This window comes from Panthera pardus, unplaced genomic scaffold (assembly GCF_024362965.1).
Source record: "Panthera pardus isolate Hobbes unplaced genomic scaffold, ASM2436296v1 HiC_scaffold_1, whole genome shotgun sequence".
Taxonomy (NCBI): Eukaryota; Metazoa; Chordata; class Mammalia; order Carnivora; family Felidae; genus Panthera; species Panthera pardus.
In genome coordinates, this window is record NW_026526654.1 from 89,291,561 (window position 1) to 89,317,616 (window position 26,056).

General features: G+C 43.2%; 1 protein-coding gene and 1 long non-coding RNA gene across 5 annotated transcripts in view; one reads left to right on the forward strand and one right to left on the reverse strand.

Moving 5' to 3' along the window:
* Nucleotides 1-1,239: 1,239 nt before the first annotated feature.
* The window catches only part of EEF1AKMT1 (EEF1A lysine methyltransferase 1), a 36,883-nt gene continuing 12,066 nt past the window's right edge, over nt 1,240-26,056 (forward strand). Inside the window, exons 1-5 of one of the 4 annotated variants that reach the window (XM_019448009.2) lie at nt 1,240-1,345; nt 14,400-14,562; nt 18,380-18,462; nt 23,383-23,663; nt 25,728-26,011. In XM_019448009.2, the coding sequence (XP_019303554.1) occupies nt 14,419-14,562; nt 18,380-18,462; nt 23,383-23,663; nt 25,728-25,870 (651 nt within the window). In that variant the 5' untranslated portion in view covers nt 1,240-1,345; nt 14,400-14,418 and the 3' untranslated portion in view covers nt 25,871-26,011. Of the gene's footprint in view, nt 1,385-3,454; nt 3,564-14,399; nt 14,563-18,379; nt 18,463-23,382; nt 23,664-25,727; nt 26,012-26,056 lie in introns of those variants that run through there. The other 3 variants (XM_019448013.2, XM_053901061.1, XM_053901058.1) reach the window with 3 other exon arrangements.
* Nucleotides 4,276-11,689, reverse strand: LOC109266185 (uncharacterized). The gene is made up of 3 exons (XR_002079623.2): nt 10,538-11,689; nt 7,898-8,016; nt 4,276-5,154 (listed from the first exon to the last, which is right to left on the reverse strand). It is a non-coding gene; the product is annotated as an uncharacterized LOC109266185 (long non-coding RNA).

Consider the following 26,056-nt stretch of genomic DNA (forward strand, 5'->3'; position numbering starts at 1 on the left):
ACTAATTTTCTTTAGCATAAACTTTTCTGTTAATTTAGAAGCCAAGGCAGTCTTGTATATATGGAACACTACCTCTGTAAAAATATACTGCCATAAAAGTTGGTTATTAATTATTTCTTGGTTCATGTTATTATTGATTTCCTTTAGTTTTACATTTTTCTTTCCAGCTGTTTTGCTAAGTTACATCTGATTTTGAAGTATTTAGTAGATTTGTCATCAGTTCAAAACTTTCAAAGTAAAAAAAAAAACAAAACAAAACATGGGTTGTTACAGACCCGGAAACTATATTTAAAATAGAAAGCATGGTACTCACAAAGTTGTAAACCTCTTTCATGAACTACCAAATGGCATCGTTTGGCAGCTCAGCAGTTCATTTATATCCTCACCTTGCCCCAGAAAGGATTTAAAGGTATTTGGGAGAATATATAAAACTTAGCAAGATAATAAAATTAATAAAGAAAATGAAGGAAAGGAAGGTAGGAACATAATATAGATTGCCTTGGGGAATGAAAATAAATCTGACGACTTGGTAACAGCGAAAGTGAAGGGGGACATTTCCTACATTAAGTTCTTGTTATGTGCTAGGTACTGTGCTAGATGTCTTAACATATGTTGAATGAAAGAGTAATGGCAAGTCAGCTGACCAAACAGTATCCATCGTTTTCATGGAGAAGGTTGTTGCCTCATAATTGCGTTGTTTGCCAAATTAGTAGCTGGTCTTATTTCAGCATGAAGACCTCTACCTTGCATCATCTGTTTACCGATCAGATCGTGCACTCATTTACATCTCTTCCATTTTTTGCAGCTAACCCCCAAATGAAAAATGCATATAACTAGACTTACATTAACCACATTAAGTTTCGATAGGCAAATCATAGGAGGAAATCTGAGCAAAGTGCAGCGTTTGAGAGTCTTCGTGCATATAAAGCCTCAATTTAATGTCTTAATTCCTCTAAGACCGAGTAAACTACACAAAGGCCTAAATTTAATGTTTGCGAAACGTACCAGTTTCAAGTGCAAATAGCTACTTGGAATACGTTTAACTGGAAGGGAATCTAATTAAAACATATTTTTTTTTATTGCCACTATTCTTGGAGGTCATTTATAAGATAGAGACAACAAGAGGGGACAACTATCAACAGCACGCCCTTACACTCTGTTAACGGCAGGACTGGAACGCCTGGTAGGAAACTGCGTTCCGGGGTCTTCCGGAAGCGCCCTCGGGCCGGAGGCTGTGCGCATGCGCGGACGCGGCGCGGGCCCGCGCGGGCCGGCCTCAACCCCTGCCGCACCTGAGGGTGACTGCGCACGCGTGGCTACTGAGTGGACGAACCTGGGCGCGAAGGTGGGGTCGCTTCCGCGCCGGTCTGCGGCTTCGGAGTCGGTTGTGGTTTCTTTTTTCCGTTCGTCACCCTTTCTCCAGTGCAGCGAGGGCGGAGGGATTCAGTTAATGGTGTCTGGGGACGGAGGGCGAGCTGCAGTCGAGCCGAGAGGGAGCGCGGTTCCTGCGCCGCGTGACCTGGCCTCGTGGGCTGGGGCCCGTGAGGAGCGGCCCAACCTGGGCTTAGGCGGCCCGGGTGCGGAGGAGAAAACTTAACCCCCAGGCCAGGGCAGCAAGAGAACTCCGCTCCGGTCACGTGGGATTGGGCCCACTACCCTGTGCTGCTTTGACCGGGACGTTCGAGCCCCCACACCCGTCTGCCGGGGCCTTAGGAGGCAGGGCCTCTCTGCCGGGCGCGGGGTGTAGAGAGGAGTAGGCGAGACCTCAGCCCCCGAGAGGCTGGCGGGGACACGCGAAACTTGGCAGTGCACGAGGGCAGTAGCGTCTTAGTGGTACGGTATGATCAAAGTAAAGGACCTGCCTGGGGCCGGGGACACTTCCGGGGTGGGGAGGGGATGATGTGTAAGACCGGAAGGGTGTCTTGATCGGGGTTGAGGTCACGTGGAGGTGTACGTCGCAGTTCATCGCACTGTACACTTAGGATCTGTATGTGTTTCGCCCTGGGTAAATATAAACTCACTCTTTTGAAGTTAATTTTTTAAATAACAGGATAAATAGAATTTTAGAAAACGAGAGGAAAGGAGGCGTTTTAGGCAGGGAAAACTACATATGCAAAGATAAAAAGAAAATGAAAGATTATGGCTCTTTTCTGACAGTAAATCGGATTCAGGGTAGAATCATAGGGCAATATGCAAAATATATGTAGGGAACATCTAGATTATTCTTACCTGTTCGCAGAGGGAGCCTCACAGACTACCTCAGATTTCCCCTCTCCCCACCGCACCCCCCAGTTAAGTGCCTGGGATGAATTCTAGGTTAATGCTCACCCCACTGGATCACACCTACTTGACTAAAATAACTTGCAGAAGGCAATATGATACTGTGTGAATTTATACAGTGGGGGAGGGAGTGGCTTGCTTTAAGGAAAACTGATATATAGCAATTGTAGAATTGTATACATTTGAAATGTAATTGAATTTGCATATTGCTTTTGAGGATTACACTGGTTATATTGAGTTAAGTACTGTTTAAAGCAATAGAAAGCAACCACAGTACACTAGGAGCCTGCTAATCCCTACTGATGCTGCACGTTAATGTGTCCGGCCCTTCGCTCGTGCTGTTCCCTCTGTAATCCTCACTCTTCATCTTTTCTTCTCCCTCAAGGCCAGGTTAGAATGCCACCTGCTGTTTCACTTCTGTTTTCTGCCGGTACATGTTCTGCGTTCTGATCCCATGGCACTAAATAGTGCTTTTCTAATAGAAGGCTCACCACATTATCACAATCATTTGTGTGTTTCTCAGCCGTGGCACTGGAGGCGTTTGGGGCCAGACAGTTGCTTGTTGTGGAGGACCGTCTCGTAAATGGTATTTGCCAGCGTTCCTGGACTCTACCCGCTAGATGCCCGTAGCATCCTTCCCAGTTCTGACAACCAGAAACGTCTCCAGACGTTGCCGAATGTTCCCTTTCTGGGGCAGGTGGTTGCAAAATCTCCCGTGAGAACCACGGTTCTCACGTTTGAGCCATGTAAGGCTCAGCATCCGTTCAATAATAAGATGACGCCGCACTCCCCAACGCTTTTGGACATGAAAATCTCTTTACATCAATTTCATAAACCCACTTAGAAAATCTGTAAACAACACTAAAGATAGGATGAAGTAGTGACTTGAGTAAAAAAATTACTATATTGAAACTGAAGTTCTTTTAGCCTGGAGCAATGTTTGTTACATAAGCAAATTTCAGTTTTTCCCATTTAACAAGTGATACAATCTTGAACTCACTTGGATAATGCAGAAAACAGTCTATGATTGCTGAAGTTGGCAGCCCCTTCATTCTCCACATGTTCCTCCATTGATCTTATCATCATCCAACTCATACTTTATATTTCTATTGCATATAGTCTGTGCCTCACTAGAATGTAGTCTCCAAGAGGATTGGGATTTTGATTTCCATCACCAAGAACAGTGCTTCGTACAAGGCAGTTCCTCAATAAATGATTACCAAATGAACGGATTTGATCAGCTTTAAGATAAAATTTTATTTTGAGACAAAATTCACGCTCAGGTATGGACTGAAGTGTAATTGCCTTTTACCGCCATGAAAGTAGACAGTTCTCTTAAACTCCTTTTTGGAGTTTGTTACTTTGCACATAATGTCACTGGTTTCTTTTTATGGTTTTCATGTTTTATTTCTAAATGATTAGCTAACAGATTTCAAGCTGCAGTTTGAAAACCCTCTCCACATATGCAGCTGTGGAAAGTGCTTAGTACTAATAAATAAAAATTCAAATATTCCTGTCTGTGACAAGCATATACATATGTACATGTGCCTATATGGATGTACACACACACATATATATCTGTACATACATACATTAACACGTACATACTTTTTCATTTACCTCTTCTAGTCAGTATCATGGTACAGCTTTGATCAGAAACTGGTTGTACACTTCAACTCTGCCAGGAGACGTTGGATTTTAATAGTTGCCCAATTCTTTTCCTGAATGAAAGGAACTCTTAATCCTGAAATACCAAACCAAAATGAGACCTTTTGGTAGGTTGCAGGTCAGTTTGCTATGTTTTCTTAGTCTTTCTCAGTTAGGCATGCACACACACACCAATCTTTGGAATTTCCACCTGGAAATTCTCCAGCCTGAGAGCTCCTGGTATGCTTTCCTAAAAATTTATTCTTTGTGCTTTTGGCAGTAAACTAAAATTACTAATTTAAAGCCTTCATACCATTCCTCAGTGGGACTTTTGCAGACACCTCAATGTTGATTTAAGTTATTTTTATTCTAAATTAAAACCTCAGAGGTAAATAATTCATCCTGCTTTTGATTCTTCCGCAACTACAGAATTTAACACATTCTCAAATTCAGTATAAACAAAACTATAAAACAACAAAATTCAAATTAACAGTACATTGCAGACATTGTTTTATTGCCGAATGAGTAGGCCGTTCTTTCGAAATTACGCCTAATTTACTTCACACTGTGTAATGCATCAGTTCTCTTACCAACCACTTGAGGCAGATGCTGTTTCTTCTACCTTGAATGCTCTTTCTCCTTTCTCTGCCGATGGGAGAACTTATTCTTTAGATCCTAGCTTAAATATGACTTCTTCAGGGAAGCCAGACAACAGAGCCATGGCAACAATCTAATTACCTTGCGTAACAGTCCGTTGATATCCACTCTAATGACATTTTCCCCCAATGTTTTTATTGTGGTAGTATACACGTAACATCAGATTTACCATCTTAACCATTTTTAAGTGTACAGTTCAGTAGTGTTAATACATTCACACTGTTGCACAACCATTGCCACCGTCCATCTCCGGAACACTTTTCATCTTGTAAAACTAAAACTATATACACATTAAACAACTTCCTATTCTTCCCACCCCTTAGCCCCTGGCAACTACCATTCTGCTTTCTGTCTTTGTGAATGTGATGACCCTGGGTACCTCGTATCAGTGGAATCATAGAGTATTTGTCTTTTTGTTACTGACTTTTTTCACTTAGCATGATGTCCTCAACGTTCATCCATGTTGTAGCCATGTATCAGAATTTTCTTCCTTTTGGAGTCTGAATGATATTCCTTTGTATATCCATTCGTCTGTCGATAGACATTTGGGTATCAATCAGTCTCTTAAATCTGGAGAACAAAAAGTAGAGTTATAAATTGAAGTTACAGTAATATTAGCATTTATAATTGCCCACATTTACCTTTCCTGAGATCCTGAGATTTTTTTTTCTACATATGACTCTACACTGTCTAGTGTCCTTTCATTTCTTTCTTTTTTTTTTTTTTTTAAGTCTATTATTTTGAGAAAGGAAGAGTGCAAGTGGGGGAGAGGCAGAGAGAGAGGGAGAGAGAGAGAATCCCAAACAGGCTCCACACTGACAGTGCAGAGCCTAGTACTTGGCTCAAACTTAGGAACTGTGAGATCATGACCTGAGCCAAAATCAAGGGTCAGATGCTTAACTGAATCACCCAGGCATGCCTAGTGTGCTTTTATTCTGACCTGCCGGACTCACTTTACCAATTTTTGCAAGGCAGGTCTAGTGGTAACAAACTTCCAGCTTTTCTTTATCTGTGAATGTCTTAATTTCTTCCTCACTTTTGAAGGACATTTTCATCAGATATAGGGTTGCTGGTTGATTTTTTTTTTTCTGTTCAGCATTTTGAGTGTATCAGTCTACTGCTATCTAGCCTCCAAAATTTGATGAAAAATCTGATGATCTTATTGGTGAGCGCTTTTATGCGACAATGTGTGACAAGTCACCTCTCTTGGTGCTTTCAAGGTTCTGTCTTTGGCTTTTAATAGTGATTATAATGTGTGTTGGTGTGGGTGTTTTCAGTTTATCATACTAAAGTTCATTATACTTCTTACGTGTTTATAGTTCTTTCACCTAATCTGGGAAGTTTTCAGCCATTATTTCTTTAAAGAATTGCTCTGTCCCTTTCTCTTCTCTTTCTGAGACTCCCACCATGTGTATTTTGGTCCACTTGATACAATGGCCTTAGGTTCTGTTCATTCTGTCTTTTCAGCAAACTCAGTAATTCCAATTATCTTCAAGTTTGCTGACTTTCTGCCCACTGTAATCTGCTTTTGAATTCCTCTAGTGAATTTCTCATTTCCGTAATTGTAATTCCCAGCTCTGGAATTCCCTTTTGATACCTTTTTATGTTTTCTATCTCTGTTGATATTTCCATTTTGTTCATACTTCATTTTCTTAGTTTTTCCCATATCTTCATTTAATTCTTTCCGCATCTTTCAGACAGTAAGTCTGCCATCTGATGTTTCTCAGGGGTGGTTTCTGTTGTTTTCCTGTGAATGGGCCATAGTTTCCATTTTCTTTGTGTGCCTTGTAATTTTTTGGTTGAAAATTGGATATTTGAATCTAATAATGTGGGAACTCTGGAAATCAGATTCTCCCCCTTCCCAAGGATTTGCTGTTTTTGTTGTTTTGTTTATTATTTTTGTTTTTTGATCGTTGTAGGGCTGTCTGTGCTGAGTGCCAGCCTGAGGTGTAAACTTATCTCAGTTCTTTTCTGAGCCTCCACCTCTTCCTGGGCATGTACAGTGACCTAAATTCCCCTGTCTATGCAGTTGCTTTGTGTAATGATCTAGTCCTTAAATGTCTGGCTCCCAAAAGGAGAAAAAGAGAAAAATAAAGCGAGGAAAGAAGTGTTGGCCCTTTAAATCCCCTGAAGGTTGATTCAGCTGGAGGTGGAAGTAATGACAACAGTGGGAGCCTTGTGGTAATGGCTGCCTGACTCTGTGTCCCCGCCTCCACGATCAGAAGCAGCAGTTAGTGATCAGAACACAGATCCCCAGTATTTGCAGGACAGAGCCCTTACTGCATACCTTGGCTTCCACAAGTTGCGTACAAACTGCTCCGGGAACTTTTGAAATTGTGTGTTCTTCGGTATTGTATTTGTTTATTTGGTGTCAGTTAATTACAGGGCCAAACTAGTGGCCAAAGTTGCTTACCCCTTTGCTGCAAACCAGCTCTCATGGGCACATCAAAGTCCTATCACGAAGCTCCCAACCGCAAACTGTAGAATGTGTGTTTTTACTTGGCGCCCAATAGGGGACATCCCCACCCGGTTCCTTCCCAGTCATCTTAGCAGTAAAGACGGAGTTCCAGGTCTCTGTCTGCTTCCTTGTCCCCACATGTGACAGGTTTCATGTGGCCCTTCATGGGGCACTGTGCCTCTCATTTCTAGGGGAACTGTGAATAATATTAAACACTTGATAGCATATCCTCTCTCAGCTCTGTATATTAAGACTGAACACAAAGTAGAATCATGTGCACAGCTACCGGACACAGGAATAAGAAGTGGGGGATGGGTAGCCACTGCTGAGCTATGTGCCAAGATTAACTCAAATTAACTGGAAGTTGTGTCTTTTGGACGAAACTGCAAGCCTTTGAAGAGATTTTAGAGTTCTAAAATAGCTACATCAGGGCACCTGGGTGTCTCAGTAAGTTGAGCATCCAACTCTTGATTTCAGCTCGGGTCATGATCTCACAGTCATGAGATTGAGCCCCATGTCAGGCTCTGCACTGAGCTTGGAGCCTGCTTGGGATTCTCTCTTTCCCTCTCCCTCCCTCTCTCTGTCTCTGTCTCTCTCTGTGTGTGTGTGTGTGTCTCTCTCTCTCTCTGTCTCTCTCTCTCTGCCTGCCCCTTCCTGTTCACGCTTTCTCTGTGTGTCAAAATAAATGAACATTTAAAAAATATTCTTTCAAACGTTGAAACACATCAGACAGATGGGGCCAGTACAGTTGTCTAGGTGTGGAAACAGTCCCCCAGAATCCCCTAGTAGCACGCTCTTCACCATTCCTCCCCGCGGATACCACTCAGACAGTGCCAACCCCCAGAACAGCCTCACCTCTTTGTGACTTTATTCTGAGGCTGTAAAATGATGGGAGTGCTGCACGGATGGCTCACTGCATTGCCGCCTGCGGTTGGTACAGTGATCCCATTTCATCGAGTCCGCGATGCCGTGGACTCTAAGAATACCACCACTTTAAGAAAACATGCCCACAGTAAACTTCTACACCGTTATTTTAAAGTTACGTCCTGCTTTTAGAGTTGTTAGAATGGGAAAAAAAAAAAATAGGTCAAGGATACTTGGACCTCTGTTAGTTTTAGAACTTCCTGTGAATCTATAAATATTTCAAAATATAAAGTTTAGAAATTAGAATTGGGTCAGAAAGTAGGAATAGTCTTTTTTCAATTAATTTTTTTTAACGTTTATTTACTTTTGAGCGAAAGCGCATGCGTGCATGCACAAGTGGGGGAGGGTCAGAGAGAGAGAGGGAGACACAGAATCCGAAGCAGGCCCCAGGCTCTGAGCTGCCAGCACGGAGCCCGACGCGGGGCTCGAACTCACAAACCGCGAGATCATGACCTGAGCCAAAGTCAGACGCTTAACCGACTGAGCCACCAGGTGCTTCCCCCCGCCAAGGAGGAATATTCTTATATCCAGAATATCTGATTCTTTTCAAAAGGAGATTATACCAATTTAAATTATTACCTGAATTAGAGTACCAATATCCTTACATTCTCCTCAGCATTGCCATTCTTTTTTACTTGTTTTACTTGTTTTATCTGTCTACTCTGATTTTGGCCATTTGTTTCTCACACTGGGGATATAGAAGCTAATCAAAATATTGATAAGTGGTTTAGTGCCATGATTTGTTTGATGTATATACAAACAAAGCTTTAGTCAGAAAACAAAGGTAAAACTGTACATAGATGTTCATACTACTTTATTTATAGTAACCAAAAAGTGGAAGCAATCTTAATATCCTTTAATGAATGAATGTTTAAATAAATTTTAGAGGGGCGCCTGGGTGGCACGGTCAGTTAAGCGTCCAACTTCAGCTCAGGTCACAATCTCACCGTCCGTGAGTTTGAGCCCCATGTCAGGCTCTGTGCCAACAGCTCAGAGCCTGGAGCCTGCTTCAGATTCTGTGTCTCCCTCTCTCTCTCTGCCCCTCCCCCAGCTCATGCTCCGTCTGTCTGCCTGTCTCTCAAAATACAAACATAAAAAAAATTTTTTTAAATAAATAAATTTTAGAAGCAGCACATCAGTTTCTATTTTAAGTAAACACACACACACATACACTCTGTTTAGGATATATTGAATCTGTTGATCAATTTGGGAACAATTGATACCTTAAATAATACTGGTTCATCTAGTTCATGAGCATGGTATACCTTTCCTTTTATTTAGATCTTTTCTAATTTCTTTCAGCAATGCTTTGGAATTTTCAGTATTGAGATCTTAAAGTCTTTTTTTTAAAAATATTTATTTATTTTTGAGAGAGAGAGAGAGACAGAGCGAGTGGGGGAGGGGCAGAGAGAGAGAGAGAGGAGGACACAGAATCCGAAGCAGACTCCAGGCTCCAAGCTGTCAGCACAGAGACCGATGCGGGGCTCGAACTCTGAACTTCGAGATCATGATCTGAGTCAAAGTCCTGCACTTAACCGACTGAGCCACCCAGGTGCCCCTACCCCCACCCCTTTTTTTTTTTTTAATTTTTTTTCAACGTTTTTTATTTATTTTTGGGACAGAGAGAGACAGAGCATGAACGGGGGAGGGGCAGAGAGAGAGGGAGACACAGAATCGGAAACAGGCTCCAGGCTCGGAGCCATCAACCCAGAGCCCGACGCGGGGCTCGAACTCACGGACCGCGAGATCGTGACCTGGCTGAAGTCGGACGCTTAACCGACTGCGCCACCCAGGCGCCCCCCCACCCCTTTTTTTAATGTTCATTTTTGCAAGAGAGAGGGAGCGAAATTAAGAGGCAGACACATAACCAACCGAGCCACCCAGGTGCTTCAAGATCTTACAGCCTTTATGTTAAATATATTCAAAGCATTTTTATGCTACTTAATGGAAAATTGCTTTTAAGTTTAATTTCTATTTATTTGCTGCTAGAATACAGAAATGTAATTTATTTTTCTGTATTGACCTTGTACTCTGAAACTTCAATAAACTCATTCTAGTAGTTTTTGTTGGTGAAGTTGGTTATGCTTCCTTAAAATTATCTAAAAATAAACTTCATAGAGGCACCTGGGTGGCTCAGTTGGTTAAGTGTCTGACTTTGGCTCAGGTCATGATCTCATGGTTCATGAGTTCAAGCCCTGTGCTGACTGACAGCTCAGAGCCTGGAGCCTGCTTTGGATTCTGTGTCTCCCTCTCCCTCTCTCTCTCTACCCCTCCCAACCCTCCTCTCTCTCTCTCTCTCTCTTAAAAATAAACATTAAAACAAATTTTTTTAATAAACTTTATTTTAGAATAGTTTTAGATTCACAGAAAAATTATGAAGATAGCGTGTTGTTCCTATATACCTATACTCCGTTTCCCCTATTATTAACATCTTCTGTTAGTATGGTACATTAGTCACAATTAGTGAACAATATTGCTACACTGTTGTTAACCAAAGTCCATACTTTATTCAGATGTCCTTGGTTTTTATGCAATACTCCTTTTCTGTTCTAGGACCTCATACTGTCTTACCGATAGTCATCGTATTTCCTTAGGCTCCTCTTAGCAGTGACAGTTTCTCATTTTCGTCTTGTTTTCGATGACCGAACAGTTTTGGCAAATACTGGTCAGATATTTTGTAGAACGTCTCTTAATTGGGGTGTGTCTGAGTTTTGGTCATGCTTACACTGGGATTATGTTTTTTGAGGGGAAGACCATGGAAATGAAGCGCTGTCTTCATCACTGCATATCAAGGGTACATGCCATCGACATGAATTATCCCCACTGATGTTGACCTGGTCACATGGATGAGACCATTATTTCCTTAGGATTTTCTCTGTGAATAACCATATCTACAAATAGGGACATTTCTTCCTTTGCAGTCTTTATGCTTGCTTTTTTTTTGTCTTTCTGTTTGTTTTGTTTTTTGTTTGTTTGTTTTTGCCTTCTTGCATTAACTGGAAAGGCCAGGATAATGTTAAATGCATGTGGTGACAGTGAACATCCTTCCCTTGTTCCTGAGCGTAGAAAGCATTCAGTGTTTCACCACTAAGAAAGTATGAGGCGTATGTTTTTTTTCGGTGCCCATTTTCAGATTGAGGTTCCCTATTATAGCTAGTTTGCTCAGAGTTTTTAACATGAATGGATGTTGAATTTTGTCAGATTCTTTTGTAGTATCCATGCAAATGATCATGTGGCTTTTCTCTTTTATACTGTTAAACCAGGAGTCAGCAAACTTTCTGTAAAGGACCAGATAATAAATATTTTAGGCTTATCATTAAAAACAACTGTAGGCAAGGGGCACCTGGGTGGCTCAGTAGGTTAAGCATCTGACCTCGGCTCTGGTTGTGATCTCGTGGTTTGTGAGTTCAAACTTTAAAAGGACAACAACTGTAAGCAATATGTAAACAGAAGGGTGTGGCTGTTTTCCAATACATTTGTTGGCAAAAACAAGGCACAGGCTTGATTTGGCCTGCAGGCCATAGTTTCCTGTAGCTAAAATTGTTTGGCCAACCTTGAGTCAGGCTCCTGAACCTTCTAGGCCCATCTGTGTACTTTGTAAAATCTAGTTTTAGCAAGAACCTTGCTAAATCAGTTTACCCAGAAACCCACCACCACCACTACCACCAATGCCCCCAACCCCCTTTGATATCTGATCATCCTCAAAATCTGATGGGGAGTTGAGCCCAGTTATATACTGACACGTGTTCATGTTAGATTTAATCTGACTTCATTAAACAAGTTGGGAAGGATCCCTTTCTCCTCTGTCTTCTGGGTGATAAAATTATCAACATTTCTTTATATGTTCAATAGAACTCATCAGTGACTCTTCTCAGCCTGGAGCCTTCTACATAGGAAGGTTTTAGTAACAAAATTAGCGTATCTTTGAATGTAAGCCTATGTGTTCCTTAAACGAATAGTTTAATTTTACTTGTTTTTGAACTTTATAAATCTATCATAGTGTATATACCTTGTGTTTTGCTCCTTCTCTTCCTAGAGGGGAAACTGCTTGTTCATAGAACACTTATTTATATTTCTAGCTTAATTTGTGTGACCAGATATTTTATTAGTTAACTTTTACAGGTAAGTCTTTGATGAAGAAAGGAAAGAGGGAATCAACAGACTATTAGCACGTGAAAATACACTGTCAGTAGTTGGTATATGCAGGGTTTTTTTGGTCTTGGTTTTGGTTTTTTGGTTGTTTTTAGGAATGGCTGGCTCTTTGATTTTGAAAAGGAGAAAAAAAGCATCAAGCAGTTATTTCTCATTTGAAATGGCTGCTCAGCATCTTTTAAACTCTCTCTCTCCCTAAGCATCGGGATTCGCCAGGTTCAGATGGTGTTTTACCAGCTGCCCTCGGTAGGTGGCGCAGGCGGAAGGCCGAGACTGTCCATCAGCTACACCCCCAGAGGTCTTGGAGGAGGAAGGGAGCAACGTGACGAATTTTCTTGAGCAGTCTTTGCTGAAAAGTGTAGACTTTGATGTAAAATGTGACACAAAGCAAATGGAGTGTTGTTGCTACGCTCTTAGATAACTTTTGACTTAAAAATGTGTTTGGCAGCCCCTGGGTGGCTCCGTCAGTTAAGCATCAGACTCTTGATCGCAGGTCATGATCTCACGGTTAATGAGTTTGAGCCCCACGTTGGGTTCTGTGCTAACAGCACAGAGCCTGCTTGGCATTCTCTCTGTCTCCCTCTCTTTCTGCCTTTCCCCTGCTCTCTCTCTCTCTCTCTCAATAAATAAACTAAAAAAAATGTATTAACCTGTGTAGTAAGCAATATGACCTCAGTCAAAGGGAAGTTTGGCCTTTGTCATGGCTCTCGGGATGTAACCTTTAAACACTTAAACTTTCCCAAGTGATAGGAAGGTCTTTGTTACTCATGGAGGTCCCTCAGGTCACATCCAGCCATCCTGGTTGGGGGGCTGGAGGCTGACTTCAGCCGGGTGGGCAGTAGTCCGGTCACTCAGGCCAGCATGACAAAGCCTTAATCAAAGCCTGCAGAGCTTCCTTGGCTGGCAGAACTGTGTGTGTATTGTCCCACATCCCTGCTGGGAGGGTGATGCTTCCTGAGGGCTACAGGAGCTTCCTGTTTGGAACTGTCCTGGACCCTGCCCTACGCACCTCTTCCTTTGGCTGGCTCTAATTTGTATCCTTCCCTGTAATAAATGCAACTGTGAGTATAATTGCTTTCAGTGAGTGCTGAGTCTTTTTTGCAAATTAGTGGATGTGAGGGTGGTTTGGGGAAGCCCCTGAACTTGGAGAGGTCAGGAGTCCTTGGGCAGAATTTGCTGTCCAGACCAAGCTTGTGGCTTAACCTAGCAGTCTGGCTAACTCCAGTGGTACCGCAAGAAGTGACTGGCCTGGCCATCCGTTCCTGCAAGACATCTTCCTTTTCTCCCTCCCTGTGTTTTACTTCTTCCCTTTCTCTTTGTCATTCCTTTAAATTTCCATACTTCTTTCCATACTAATTTCAGTTACCCTGTCAATAACACCCCTGAGCCTTAGATCACCTGAACAGTGACACTCGTGGGTGGAAAGATCTCTGATTCAGAGAGTCCACAGTGAATATCTGCACATGGCCATTGCAGTGCCTGAAAAAAACCAAATATGTCTTTAGATATTTATGGTAAAAAAATTCATTCTGCAAGGAGTCTTAAAAATGGGAGAATCTCATTTGTAAAAATGATACATGTAAAGGAAAAGCCTGTATTTGTTAAGCTGTGGTTTAGTAGGAGACCTCTGTGGATGTTTGATCTCAGAAATTTAAAATATGAGTTTCCCTTATAAAACCCACTCCCAGGGGCACTTGGATGGCTCAGTTGGTTGGGCATCCGAGTCTTGATTTCAGGTCAGGTTCTTAGATCTCACAGTTCTTAGATGTGGGTCTGAGCCCCACGTCAGCCTCCATGGTGAATGTGGGAGCCTGCTTGGGATTTCTCTCTCCGTCTCTCTCTGGCCCTCCCCTGCTTGCTCTCTCTCTAAAATTAAAAAAAAAAATTTTTTTTTTTTTTTTAATTAATGAAAAACAAACAAAAACCTCACTTCCAGTTTGGATCCTTGCTGTGAGATAAAAAAATTTCTAAATGGCTATTTTTGTAAGTTTATTTATTTATTTTGAGAGAGAGAGAGAGAGAATGTCGTGTGCAAATGGGGGAGAGGCAGACAGAGGGAGAGACGGAGAACCCCAAGCAAGCTCCGCGCTGTCAGCTCACAGAGGCTCACAGAGTCTGACGATGCAGGGCTCCGGGCCCACAAACCGTAAGATCATGACCTGAGCCAAAATCAAGAGTCAGAGGCTTCAATGACTGAACCACCCAGGTGTCCCTCTAAATCGCTGTTTGATGGGAAGGGAAAAAAAATACCCGCACAACATGTTTGTTCATTTATTTGCAGGTTACAGACGATTCGTGAAATGAGTGACTCTGAGGATGATGATGTCCCCCGGCTGTCTTCCCACGCCTTAGCAGCCCTCCAGGAATTTTATTCTGAGCAGAAGCAACAGAGTGACCCAGGCGGGGATGATAAATATAATATTGGAATAATAGAAGAGAACTGGGTAAGTGCATTCCACATGTCTCAGGAAATGTGGGTGAGCTGCTTGCCGATTCTGCACCTGTCCATCCGGTCTGGTGTTTGTCTGCGTCCCGCCTCACACCCACGTCTGCCTCACCTGCCCCTCAGGAGCTGATGTCCTGTGTGCGCTGCTAAGACAGAAAGCAGTCCCCAGACATTGAAGACTGTTTAATTTTTTTTTTTTTTTTAATGTGTATTTTTGACAGAGAGAGCATGAACAGGGGAGGGGCAGAGAGAGAGAGGGAGACACAGACTCCGAAGCAGGCCCCAGGCTCTGATCTGTCAGGACAGAGTCCGACGCGGGGCTCAAACTCACGGACCGTGAGATCATGACCTGAGCTGAAGTCGGACACTCAACCGACTGAGCCACCCAGGCGCCCCCATTTAAGACTGTTTAAATGCGGATTTTCCTGGTTCTGACGGTCAGGCTGGTTGGTGGTCAGACAAGGGGACTTTTCAGACAGGGGGACAACATGTCACTTGTGACCAACACAAACTTGTGCTCCCTTCTGTGCACAGACACTTGCGGTTGGTTTTTCTGGTGCCCATTATCCTTGTGGAGGGGGTAAAATATAATACTGCGGTAAATGGGGTAACTAATTTAAACGTGCAATGAAACTCATTTAAATGTGCAATGAAAAAAGATGAAAGGGAGTTCTGAAAAAGATACTAATAGGTTCTAGTGCATAGTATGTATTTAAATTATATTTTTATGGTATAAATAAAAATGGGAATTAATTAAATGAGTGGAGGGAAACTAACCTAAGCTAGAACCTAGAAGTGTAAACTTTTGAAGGAGACCGTTTGAAGGAGATACACGAAGCTTGGGCTTTTTGTCTGTGCCTGCCCCTCAGTAGTGGGTTTGTCTCTGTCCATCACTTCCCACCTAGAAGGAATCTCTCACACTCCTTTTTTTTTTTTTTTTTAAACATCCTTTTACATTTTGTGTCGAGTTTGGATCTCTTAAGTTGTATTAAATTCTCCTATTTACCATCTGTTTGAAACTGACTCGATAAAAATGTTTCTTTACATTTACACTAAATTTTCCACCTACACAAAAGCCTCTTTCTAACAATTCCCCTTCTTTACATGCTTTTGCCTTGTAGCTTGATGCTTTTGTAGGTGGTGAGTATCAGAAACCTGACGGACCACATTATTCTTTCTCCCTTTCCCTCTGCTTAATGTTTTAAGTATTATGTGCTTTTTTTTTCTGATTCTAAAAGTAATCCATGGTTGTTGTAGAAAAATGTAAAAACATGAACACAAAAATAAGTTATTCCTAATCCCACTACTTAGAGTTAAGTGTTTTTATAATTTTGATACTTTGTTTTGTTTTGTGTATAAAATTGAGGAAATCTCCTAGGAAGCAAAAAGAGAAAGAGAGAATGATGCAAGTGCTGGAAAGAAAACATTTTATACAACTAGGGGATGACAGGAGGCTCAGTATTTAACTAATTGGATGGAATTCTAGAAAACTAGAACAGAAAATAAAGGGGAGAGGAAATCTTCAAAGGGGAACATTAGAAAATTTCCCAGACCTGAAGATTCTCATGAAGACACATGGTTACAGGACTCTGAAAATTGTGTATGCAGGTGACAAGATCTTAGAACCTTCCAGAGGAAAAGCAGGTCACCTACAAAGTCTCAGGATGAGTCACACCACACTTCTCAGTAGCTTTGTTAGAAACTAGAAAAAAGTGGGGTAGTGTCTTCGGTATTGGGAGTAGAATTTTGTTCAGCCCAGATTTCAGCTTACTCAAATGTGAAGGATAAAATAAAAACATTTTAGATACAGCAAATCTCATGGTATTGGCCTCCGGGACACTGCTTCTCTGAAGCTGCCAGAGTATGTTGGAAGATTTAGAGGTCGGCTCAGAGAAACAAGCAAATGATACATTTATTAAGTCTAGGAAGAATAAAAGGTTCCATCCTAGAAGGAAATGTGTCATTTGGCCCCACAATGAATACTGGCAATGATTTTAACCAAAAACAGGTTACAACCATATGGGGAGCATGAGGGACAGAGAAGGGTGTGCATGACAGAGCAAAATCCTCATCTGTCATAATATAATACATTGTATAAAGTAGAAAAATCAAGAGATAGCGTTTAGGGGTGCCTCGCTGGCTCAGTTGGGAAAGTGTGCAACTCTCAGTCTTGGGGTCGTGAGTTCATGCCCCACATTGGGCGTAGAGATCACTCAAAAAATAAACTTTTAAAAAGAGCATTTAAAGCATAATATTTGGAAATATGGAGACAGATGATCAAAGGAAGAGTTGAAAGGTGCTTCTGAGGAGTGGAACTCACTGGTGGGGAGACGTGGGGCAGGGACTGTTGTTTTTCTTTGTAAGCCTAGTAGTGCATTTGACTTTGAAAGCCATGTTTATGCAACACTTTGATTAAAAGGAAGATTTTTATTTTTTAGAAGGGTATGAGGAGAGCCAAAACATACAACTGTGCCCTGACAAGGCTGGAGTGAGGGAGAAGGGCAGCTTGGTAGCCAACTGTCGAAAACTCTACCCAGATCAAGTGAACTAGAACACCACCCCCACCCCCACCCCCACACCATATACACATGTGTGCTAGGGCTTTCCTCCAGCTTCCTAAGCAAAGAGGGCCGGGGCTTGGCATTTTTCTGCAGCTGAGAATGTTTAGACGTGAATTCATATTCACATGTATCCAAATGAATATGTACATTCTGTCTTCAGAAACATTTATCTGCCTTGGTGTTTTCTAGGTAAACAGTCGCACAATGTGCAAATGTTAGCAGTTTTACTTCTTTTTTGACTGTCACTCGCTTATTTCCTCTCTTGCATTAATGCAATGGCTGGATCTTGCAGTGGAATGTTGAATGAGAATATTGAAAGCAGACATTCTTGCCTTCTTTCTTATCTTATGGGGAAAAAATAGATCTTTCATTTTTGTAAGGCTGTTGGTTTTTCCTCGATGCCTTGTATCAGTTTAAAGAAGTTCCTTACTATTCCTGCTTTTCTAAGAGGTTTTTTTTTTTTAATCATGAAGTGGTGTTGAACTTTGTTAAATGTTTTTTTTTTGCACTTGTTGAAATGATCATATGTTTTGGAAATGTTTTTAAAGCTGGATTTAAGAGCCATCAGCGGACACTGGCCGCACACGCTTGCCTCTTCCCACCACTGGCTCCTGGCACGGCCATTCCAGAGGGAGGCCTGCTGGAGAAATGGGCCTATTCCATTGCAGGACAATCCACTTTTCCCGTTAAAATTTAATTTAGAAACGTGAGTGGATGATTAAGGGTCACTAAAAAGTTGAAAGAAAATCGGTAAGCAGCGTGAAGAGGAGCAAGATGACAGCTTACGCCTGAGGGAAAAGACAAGTAACTCGGGAAGTGCTCATGAGGTAAAGAGAGGAGGCGGTGGAAAAGGACCACGGACTGAGTTTCGCTCCTCTCATCCCCGTGGTGTTATTTCACACGTTCTTCCATCCTCTGTTTGTGGTTCTGCTAGTGGGTAGTTGGTCCTAGAGGCTTAATCAGACTCAGGTTCAGTTTCTTGGGGCAAGAGTCACACAAAGGCGGGAGTATGTTCTTCCACCAGCAGAAACATTGACCGTTGTCTCCTTCTGCGGTGTCAGCAGCCGCTGGGACTCGATGCCTAGATTCCAGCAATTAGGGCCTTCTGTCACTTTAAAATAATTCCCAAGAATAGTTAGTTTTAAAAAGAAACAAAACACTTGAAATGTATGCACATCGGAGTGGTAGACGTAAATTAAAAGGACGGAATTTATGGCAGTTCTAAACTGATTTCAAGTCATTGCTCTGTTACAGCAGTTGAGCCAGTTTTGGTACAGCCAGGAAACCGCTTTGCGACTTGCAAAGGAAGCCATTGCAGCCGCGGGAGACTGTGGCAGGTAAGGTCCAGATTTTGTTTCTCTTTTGTCTTCTTATCTAAATTGATACTGAATACGTCCTTCCAAAATGAGCAATGGTTTATAAGAAGTGGGAACCGTAGCTGTAGTCCATGGTTTGCAGGACATGATAAATTGAGAACTGCTCCAGTGCTGAAAACTCAGTTCCTAAACAGGAATACAGAAATCTGTTCATTGTAAGATGTCCTACCTCTTCTTTATTTTAACATTTTCTAATCTGTTTCTTACCTTTATACTCCTAAAGTTTGTTTTCCTTTTAAAAAGAAAAAAATTTGTTTTTTTAATGTTTATTTACTTTTGAGAGAGAGAGCGAGAGCACGCGCTCACGCGAGCTGGGGAGGGGCAGGAAGAGAGAGGGAGACAGAGGATCCGAATCAGGCTCCGTGCTGTCAGCACGCAGAGCCCGATGACATGGGGCTCCGACTCACCAACTGTAAGATCATGACCTGAGCTGCAGTCGGTCACTTACCCAACTGAGCCACCCTGGTACCCCTAAAAGAAAAAAAATCTTAATGTTTGACTTCTGAAGTTTTAAAAATACAGGTTTTCTTTTTTGTCACTTCAGTTTTTATCAAAATTTTCACATGCATATAATTTAACGTCAAATGGTCCTACCAGGCTTGTTCAGAAACCATATCCGTGTTGCTCATTTCCCCCTTGAGCACTCCCCTCCCCTTTCCTGCTCCCTTTCAGGGGACGCTTTTGGCATTTACAACCATATTTCTAAATACATGTTTATATTGGCACTTCTTGACCTGTCTGTCACTTGTAGACGTTATTTCTTTGTCATAGACTCTAAGTCTAAAGTACTCTCTTGTCCAGCAAGAGAGCGGATGCAGGATTAAAAGCGAGAGATGACTATTGTCCGGGAAAGGACAAGAGCCCCGAATAAGGGTCCTCGCTCCGTTTTTATTAGGATCAGAAGGCTTACAAACATGGTGGTGGACGTGCACGAAGAGACAATGAATCTGTGAACATTAACTCATGGACGCGAGGGAAAGGGGGTCTTGAAGATATTAGGGTTTAGGGGTTTGGTTAATACAAAACAAAATCCTGGGGGCCGGCCAGAAGTTGTTTACAGCAGACATGAGGCCCCACCTCTGTTTATTTTAGCTAGCCTAGGGGCTGAGACAGGTAGAGCAAGCAACCTTGGGGTCAACAAGGCACCTTTCTTTTGTTAATCAGCTCCTCACCTGCAGCCTGCAGCATAGCAGTCTATAGCCCTAGTTACCTGTTTACCTAACTTGGTCCTTCCTTCCTGTGAAAGCAGCTTTCTGCTGTAGTACTAAATTGGGGGGCACTTTCGCCCTGAATACCTAATCTTGCTTACCTCATATACATTTGTATTGGGGGCCTTTGCCCCCCTCTCTGTTCTGGGGGCCTTTGCCCCCCCCCTCACTTTATTCTGGGGGCCTTAGCCCCTCTTCTCTATCCTTATTCACCTAATCTTGTTTACCCAAACTTGGGTGTGAACATCCTATGGCTTTGTAATTCTCTATGCCTTGTTAACCCATTGGTGCAAGCCCAGGGAAATTTCTAAGCTTACTCCCCACGTTTCTTGACTTCTCACTATGGAGCATGAGGATTTAGCTCTCTCTCATACTCCACAGCTGCCACAAGTAGGCATGCTTTTTGTTCACGCTCCTAATAGATTGATCCTAATCTTGGTTAGAACAGGGTTTATATTATGCCAGCATAAATGTTCTTCACAGTTGAACCTTATTCTTTTCCTTTTCTGTATAATTTTTCATTTTTCTGAAGAAAATAATTCTATTTTGTATGTATTTCTGTGTCCATATCATAAATTAACTCTAAGACGCTCCGTGAATCTCCTGTCAGTAAATTCAGTCGTGTTCCAACTCTGTGAAGGAAGTTGCTCCCAAGGCTTTGCAAGCTGCTCTTATCTGGACTCGTTGATTTCTGGCTTTGCTACAGGTCTTACTTACCTCGGTGTTCCCTTCACCATCATGCGTCAGAGCCTTTTGCCTCTCTCTTGTTCTGGGTTCCTGTTTCCTGTACCCTAGTTCTTAGTTTACAGCCTTACTTTGGTTGGTACATCCTTCAATAGCTTCCACAGAAAAGGTACATGGGAGGGAAGTGGTTAAACCTTTCGTGTCTACAAATACTTTTATTCTATCCTTCCCCTTGGTTGTGATAGTTTTGTTGGGTATCTCTCCCAGGTTTTGAGGGCATTGCTTCATTGCCTCCAGGTTCCCATAGGTGCTGTTGAGAAACCAACGCCATTCCGATTTCTTACAGGAAAACCTGTGTTTTCCCATCCCTGCCCACTACAAGCTTAGGGTTTTCCCTTAATCCCGGTATTCGTTGGGTCTTGCTGTGGTGCTCTCATCTGTACTGCTTGGAGAACCCTTTCATTCTTTTAACTCAGGTCCTTCAGTTTGGGGAAAGTTTTCTGTCGCAGTCGCAGAGGGGCAGACACCTAGAGACTTGGGGTAGGGAAGAGAATCCTGGGAACGAGCCTCTTAAAGAGACCTTTCAATGAACCCTCCTATTTCTAGCCCCACCTTCACCCCCATTTCTTGAGTGACCTGGTCCTGCAGCTTCCGGAGCCTCTGAGGGCCCTCGGATGTAAACCAGGTTGCTTCTCAGCTTACCTATGACACCTAGTTTGGGATTTGGCTTTTTTGGGTCCACTGAGCCAAATACCAGCTATCCCTTTGCTTTTCTGCTTTTTTTTTTTTTTTTTTTTTTTTTTTTTTTTTTTTTAAGTTTCTTTATTTTGAGAGGGAGAGCGAGCAGGGGAGGGGCAGAGAGAGAGAATCCGACAGACTCAGCAGTGGCAGCCCAGAGCACAACGCGGGGCTCGAACTCAGGAGCCACGAGATCACGATGGCAGCCGAAGTCTGACGCTTAACCTACCGAGTCACTCAGGCGCCCCTGCTTTTCTGCCTCTTAAGGGGTTTTTGTTTGGCTGGCTGGTTGGCTTTTGTGGGGTTTTTGGTTTTTGTTTGTTTTGGTCTCCTCTTGAATTCTCTTTGCTCTTGGCGGTTTGTGCTTAAGCAACAAAACAAAAGAATTTTACTCACGTTTTATTTAGTAGGTTTTCATGAGGGAGCAAATGTACATGAATGTGCGATGCCTGCCATCTTAAACTGGAAGTCCTGAGTTTTTTGGGTTTTTTTGTTTTTGCTGCTCTTTTTCTTTTAACATTATATAGAAATGCTTATTGGGTTCTTCTTAATGACAGTATTTACACATACTTTCTTTTTTTCCATTAATAAAGGGCTTTGGAAGAAATTTATTTTTTTCTGAAAAGCATCTTCAGTATTTTTTCGAGCTCTGTCGTAATATTCAAAATGAATAGTAATAGTAGCATTTATTGAGCCCTTACTGTGCGCCCTCTCCACTGTTTGCGTGCTCTCGGGGGACGTCCCATTTAAGCCTCCATCATACTCCCCATCGTAAAGAGAGACTCCAGGGCTCCGGTCGCATCCCCTGCGGAAGGTGACCTGCTGCTGCATGTAAAGGTCACTGCCTCCCCCAGGGTCATCGCCATCCCGCTCTCAGTCCCTGTTGCACCTCAGACCACTTTCCTTTTGCCCCAAGTACGTGCTTTGGAATCGCGTGCAGGTCTGTGGTGACAGACTCTCGGACTTAGTTTGTCTGAACCTATCTGTAGTTCACCCTCTTTCTCAGAAGATATTTGCCCGGGTCGCGGCCTGTTATCTTTGAGCACAGTGAGGACATCGTCCCACGTCCTCTGCCTATCTCCTCACCAGAGCTCTGGCAGCAGCCTGGACTGGGGGCCCCGCTGGCCCTTGTGTCCCTGGGCTGGGACACGCGTGTTTCCCATAGAAGCGTGTGTATCATCGCCAGAGTGTATCACACGCTTCAGTGCCCTGGGGCTGAGAAGCCTTTTTAGCCGGGCACGGGGACCCACCCGGTCCGTGGAACATGGTCTCTGTTCAGAGATGCATCTGCTAGTTTTAAAGTAGCTTGTCTGTACTGCGATTGAATTTTAAGGTATCTTTGCAGAAAACTGGAGCTATTGAGGCATCATTTGGGATTTTTCTTCCTAGATTATGAATATTACAAAGTAACATCAGGGGCTCCTGGGCGGCTCAGTTGGTTGAACATCTGACTTCGGCTCAGGTCATGATCTCGCAATTCATGAGTTTGAGCCCCACATCGGGCTCTGTGCTGTCAGTGTGGAACCTGCTTTGGATTCTCTGTCCCCCTCTCTCTCTCTGCACTTGCCCCGCTCACTCTCTCTCTCTCTCAAAAATAAATACTTAAAAAAAAATAAAAATTAAAAAAAAATTTTTTTTTCAACATTTTTTATTTATTTTTGGGACAGAGAGAGACAGAGCATGAACGGGGGAGGGGCAGAGAGAGAGGGAGACACAGAATCGGAAACAGGCTCCAGGCTCCGAGCCATCAGCCCAGAGCCTGACGCGGGGCTCGAACTCACAGACCGCGAGATCGTGACCTGGCTGAAGTCGGACGCTTAACCAACTGCGCCACCCAGGTGCCCCAATAAAATTTTTTTAAAAGTAACTTCAAAAGAATTAATTTGAGACTAAAAGTATTTGAAATAAATGTTGAAATGAGGACCAACATGAAAATAATAAGCAAATTTAAGCCTTGGGCTTTCTAACTTTCTTGCTAATGTGTTCCTAATGTTTTACATTTTTTACTAGAAAAGCACATTTATGTATCCTTTCATACCTTATGAGTTGCAGGATTTTTAAACACCGTATTCCTTAAAAGCAAAACAGTGTAGTTTTTTCTTGAAATTTACTGCCTTTACATTAGCTTGCACTGTGATTCCCTTTGAAGAGCTGAACACAGGACCTATATTTTTTAGTGAAGCAGTTGTTATTTAATACCAGTAGCTCTCCATTAAAGATCTTCCATGAATTTGTTCCTTTTGTTTTCCAGAATAGCCTGTGTGAGTGCCCCCAGTGTTTACCAGAAACTGAGAGAGCTACACAGAGAAGACTTTTCTATATACATCTTTGAATATGACAAAAGATTTGCTATATACGGAGAGGAGTTTATCTTCTATGATTACAATAATCCATTGGATTTACCTGAAAAAATTGCTGCACACAGTTTTGACATCGTAATAGCAGATCCCCCCTATCTCTCCGAGGAATGTCTCAGGAAAACGTCAGAAACCATCAAGTATCTGACTCAGGGCAAGATTCTGCTGTGCACAGGTAGGTGCCGGATTGCACGACTCACGAATGTTGACCAGGAGATATTCCAGTCTTAGGTTCCAGGAGTTGGAAGCGATCTTAGAACTCAAATCCTGAATCCACCACTCACTGTGTGACCTCAAGAAGTTACATAACCAGTCTCTCTGTGCCAGGTTTCCTTATCTGTAAACCGGGACTGGTAACACTACCCTCCTTTCAGCGTTATTGGAATTAAGTGACATGATACACACAGGGTGTGGTCTGGCACATGGTGAGTGTGCTCTGAGTGTTATTTTTACTCACCCTCATCAGGAATAGTAGCAGTGTTTGATCCAGCCTTACATGTGATGAGAGAAATGTGGAATTGATAACGTTAAGCTGAATTGCCCAAGGTTACAGAGCTAGACAGTAGATTAAATTGATCTCACCAGCAGAAGAGTTTTCTTACTGGTGAGAGTGGCATTCTTTCTTAAGGTGGACATGCGGAGCGTTGGCGGAGAACTAGAACGTTACCTCATGGTCTGTCTCCTTGGGGCGGCCGGCGTCCAGGGCCCCTCAGGCTGGGCCGAGCCGGGAGCAGAGCTGCAGGGGGTCTCTTGTCCCTGAAGCTGGAGAATTGTCAAGAAGGTGACTCTGGTTGTCACAAGTAACATTTACCTAAGGGTTATCATTTCAACGGTTGTTTGCTAGCCCTTTGTGCCAGCTGCCAGGTGGGCGGGGGCCCCGGCTTCGTGGAGCCTACCTTTTAGTTTCAGAAGATAGGCTAAAAAATGTAACCGAACAGATGGGAGAGGTGATGACCAATTCTGAGAAGTGTAGTGAAAGAATCAGAAGGGCCCGGCAGGCACTGAGAACCATGAGGGGTGTCCTTCAGGCCGGGCAGGCAGGGGTTCTTGGAGGAGTAGCACTCCAGGGGAGACCTCGAGGGGTGGCCCCCAGGGCCTGTGGCCCCCTGGTTCTTAGAGGGATGCGGGGAGCCCTGCCCCCTCGCGTGTGCAGGTAGCACGGCTGGAGTGGGGGGAGGGGGCGAGAGGGTCCCTTACAGGTGACAGCTGCCATTGTTGGGACTTTCATTGAAAGCTGTCGGCCCCCAACTGATGGGACCCAGTTTGCCTCAAGAAGTGCACTTCCACTCTGTGCTGGAAAGGATTTAGGGCACAGGTGGGAGCAGGCCCTATGAGGGTGTGTCCAGCTGAGACAGGCGTGGACAAGGTGTGTCAGTAAAAAGGTGGGCGGGGGTGGAGCGAGGTGAAGGCAGAAGAGCCTGCTGTGCTCGGATGTGGAGGGAAGGGGAGAATCTGGGGCGAACCCTGGGTCTCCTGCCTGCGTGAGCTGCAGAAGCACTTTATGCAGTGGGGTGTCTCGGGAGAGGTGCTCAGAGACACCCAGGGGCTGTGTCCACAGCGGTGGCCGTGGGCCAGGCAGTGGGTGGGACGTGGGGACCAGTCAGCCAGAAGCTGGTGTGAATGAGTTCCAATGAGTTTGCAAGATTAGATGTGAATGAGAGCGGGGTTCTTGACTCAAAGTTGGAAAACACTAGTTCCTAGTAATTATTTTTACTCTCCGTATGTTACTTTGTGGAATGTGCCTTTATTTCTAAATTTCTAAGTGTCTCAGTTTTGTAGAGGTAGGAAAACTATTTTTTAAATTAAAAAGGAGGGGCGCCTGGGTGGTTCCTTCGGTTAAGCGACCAACTCTTGATTTCGGCTCAGGTCATGATCTCATGGTCGTGGGATCGAGCCCGGAGTCAGGCTCCGTGCCGAGTTGAGCGTGGAGACTGGGATTCTCTCTCTCCATCTCTCTCTGCCCCTCCCCCACTGGTGCATGCACACGCTCTGTCTCAAAAGAAACTTAAAAAACTTAAAGCAAAAAAAAAAATGTTAATTAAAAAGGAAAAAAGTAGGTAATTTGCAAATTTGTTGAAGAAAGTGAAAAAGGATATAAAGAATTGACCTTCCCCCATATTTATTGAGTGATACGATCATCTCATTACCTCGCGTATTCTAGTCTAGAACCCCTCACCACTCGTGGTGGCACAGTGGTTGGTATTTCAGGCTTCGAGTTCACTGGGTCTGTTCCCTTCAGGTGCCGTCATGGAAGAAGAGGCAGCGAAACTTCTTGGCGTGAAGATGTGCAAATTTATTCCAAAACACACCCGGACCTTGGGAAATGAGTTTCGCTGTTACGTGAATTATGATTCTGGACTAGACCGTGAAATCTCAGTGTAGATAGTAACATAACACAGTAAAGGATCCTATGTGACGTTTCTCTCTATTTCCTTGGTAGATTGAAAAGCTATAACCTCCTCCTGTCCCCTAGAATGGGGCTGGCTCTGGCCTGATTTCCAAAATAAAGAATACAGCATCTCATCATGACTTCCTTGTTGCCAGGGCTCGGGATGCCTTTGCCAACTT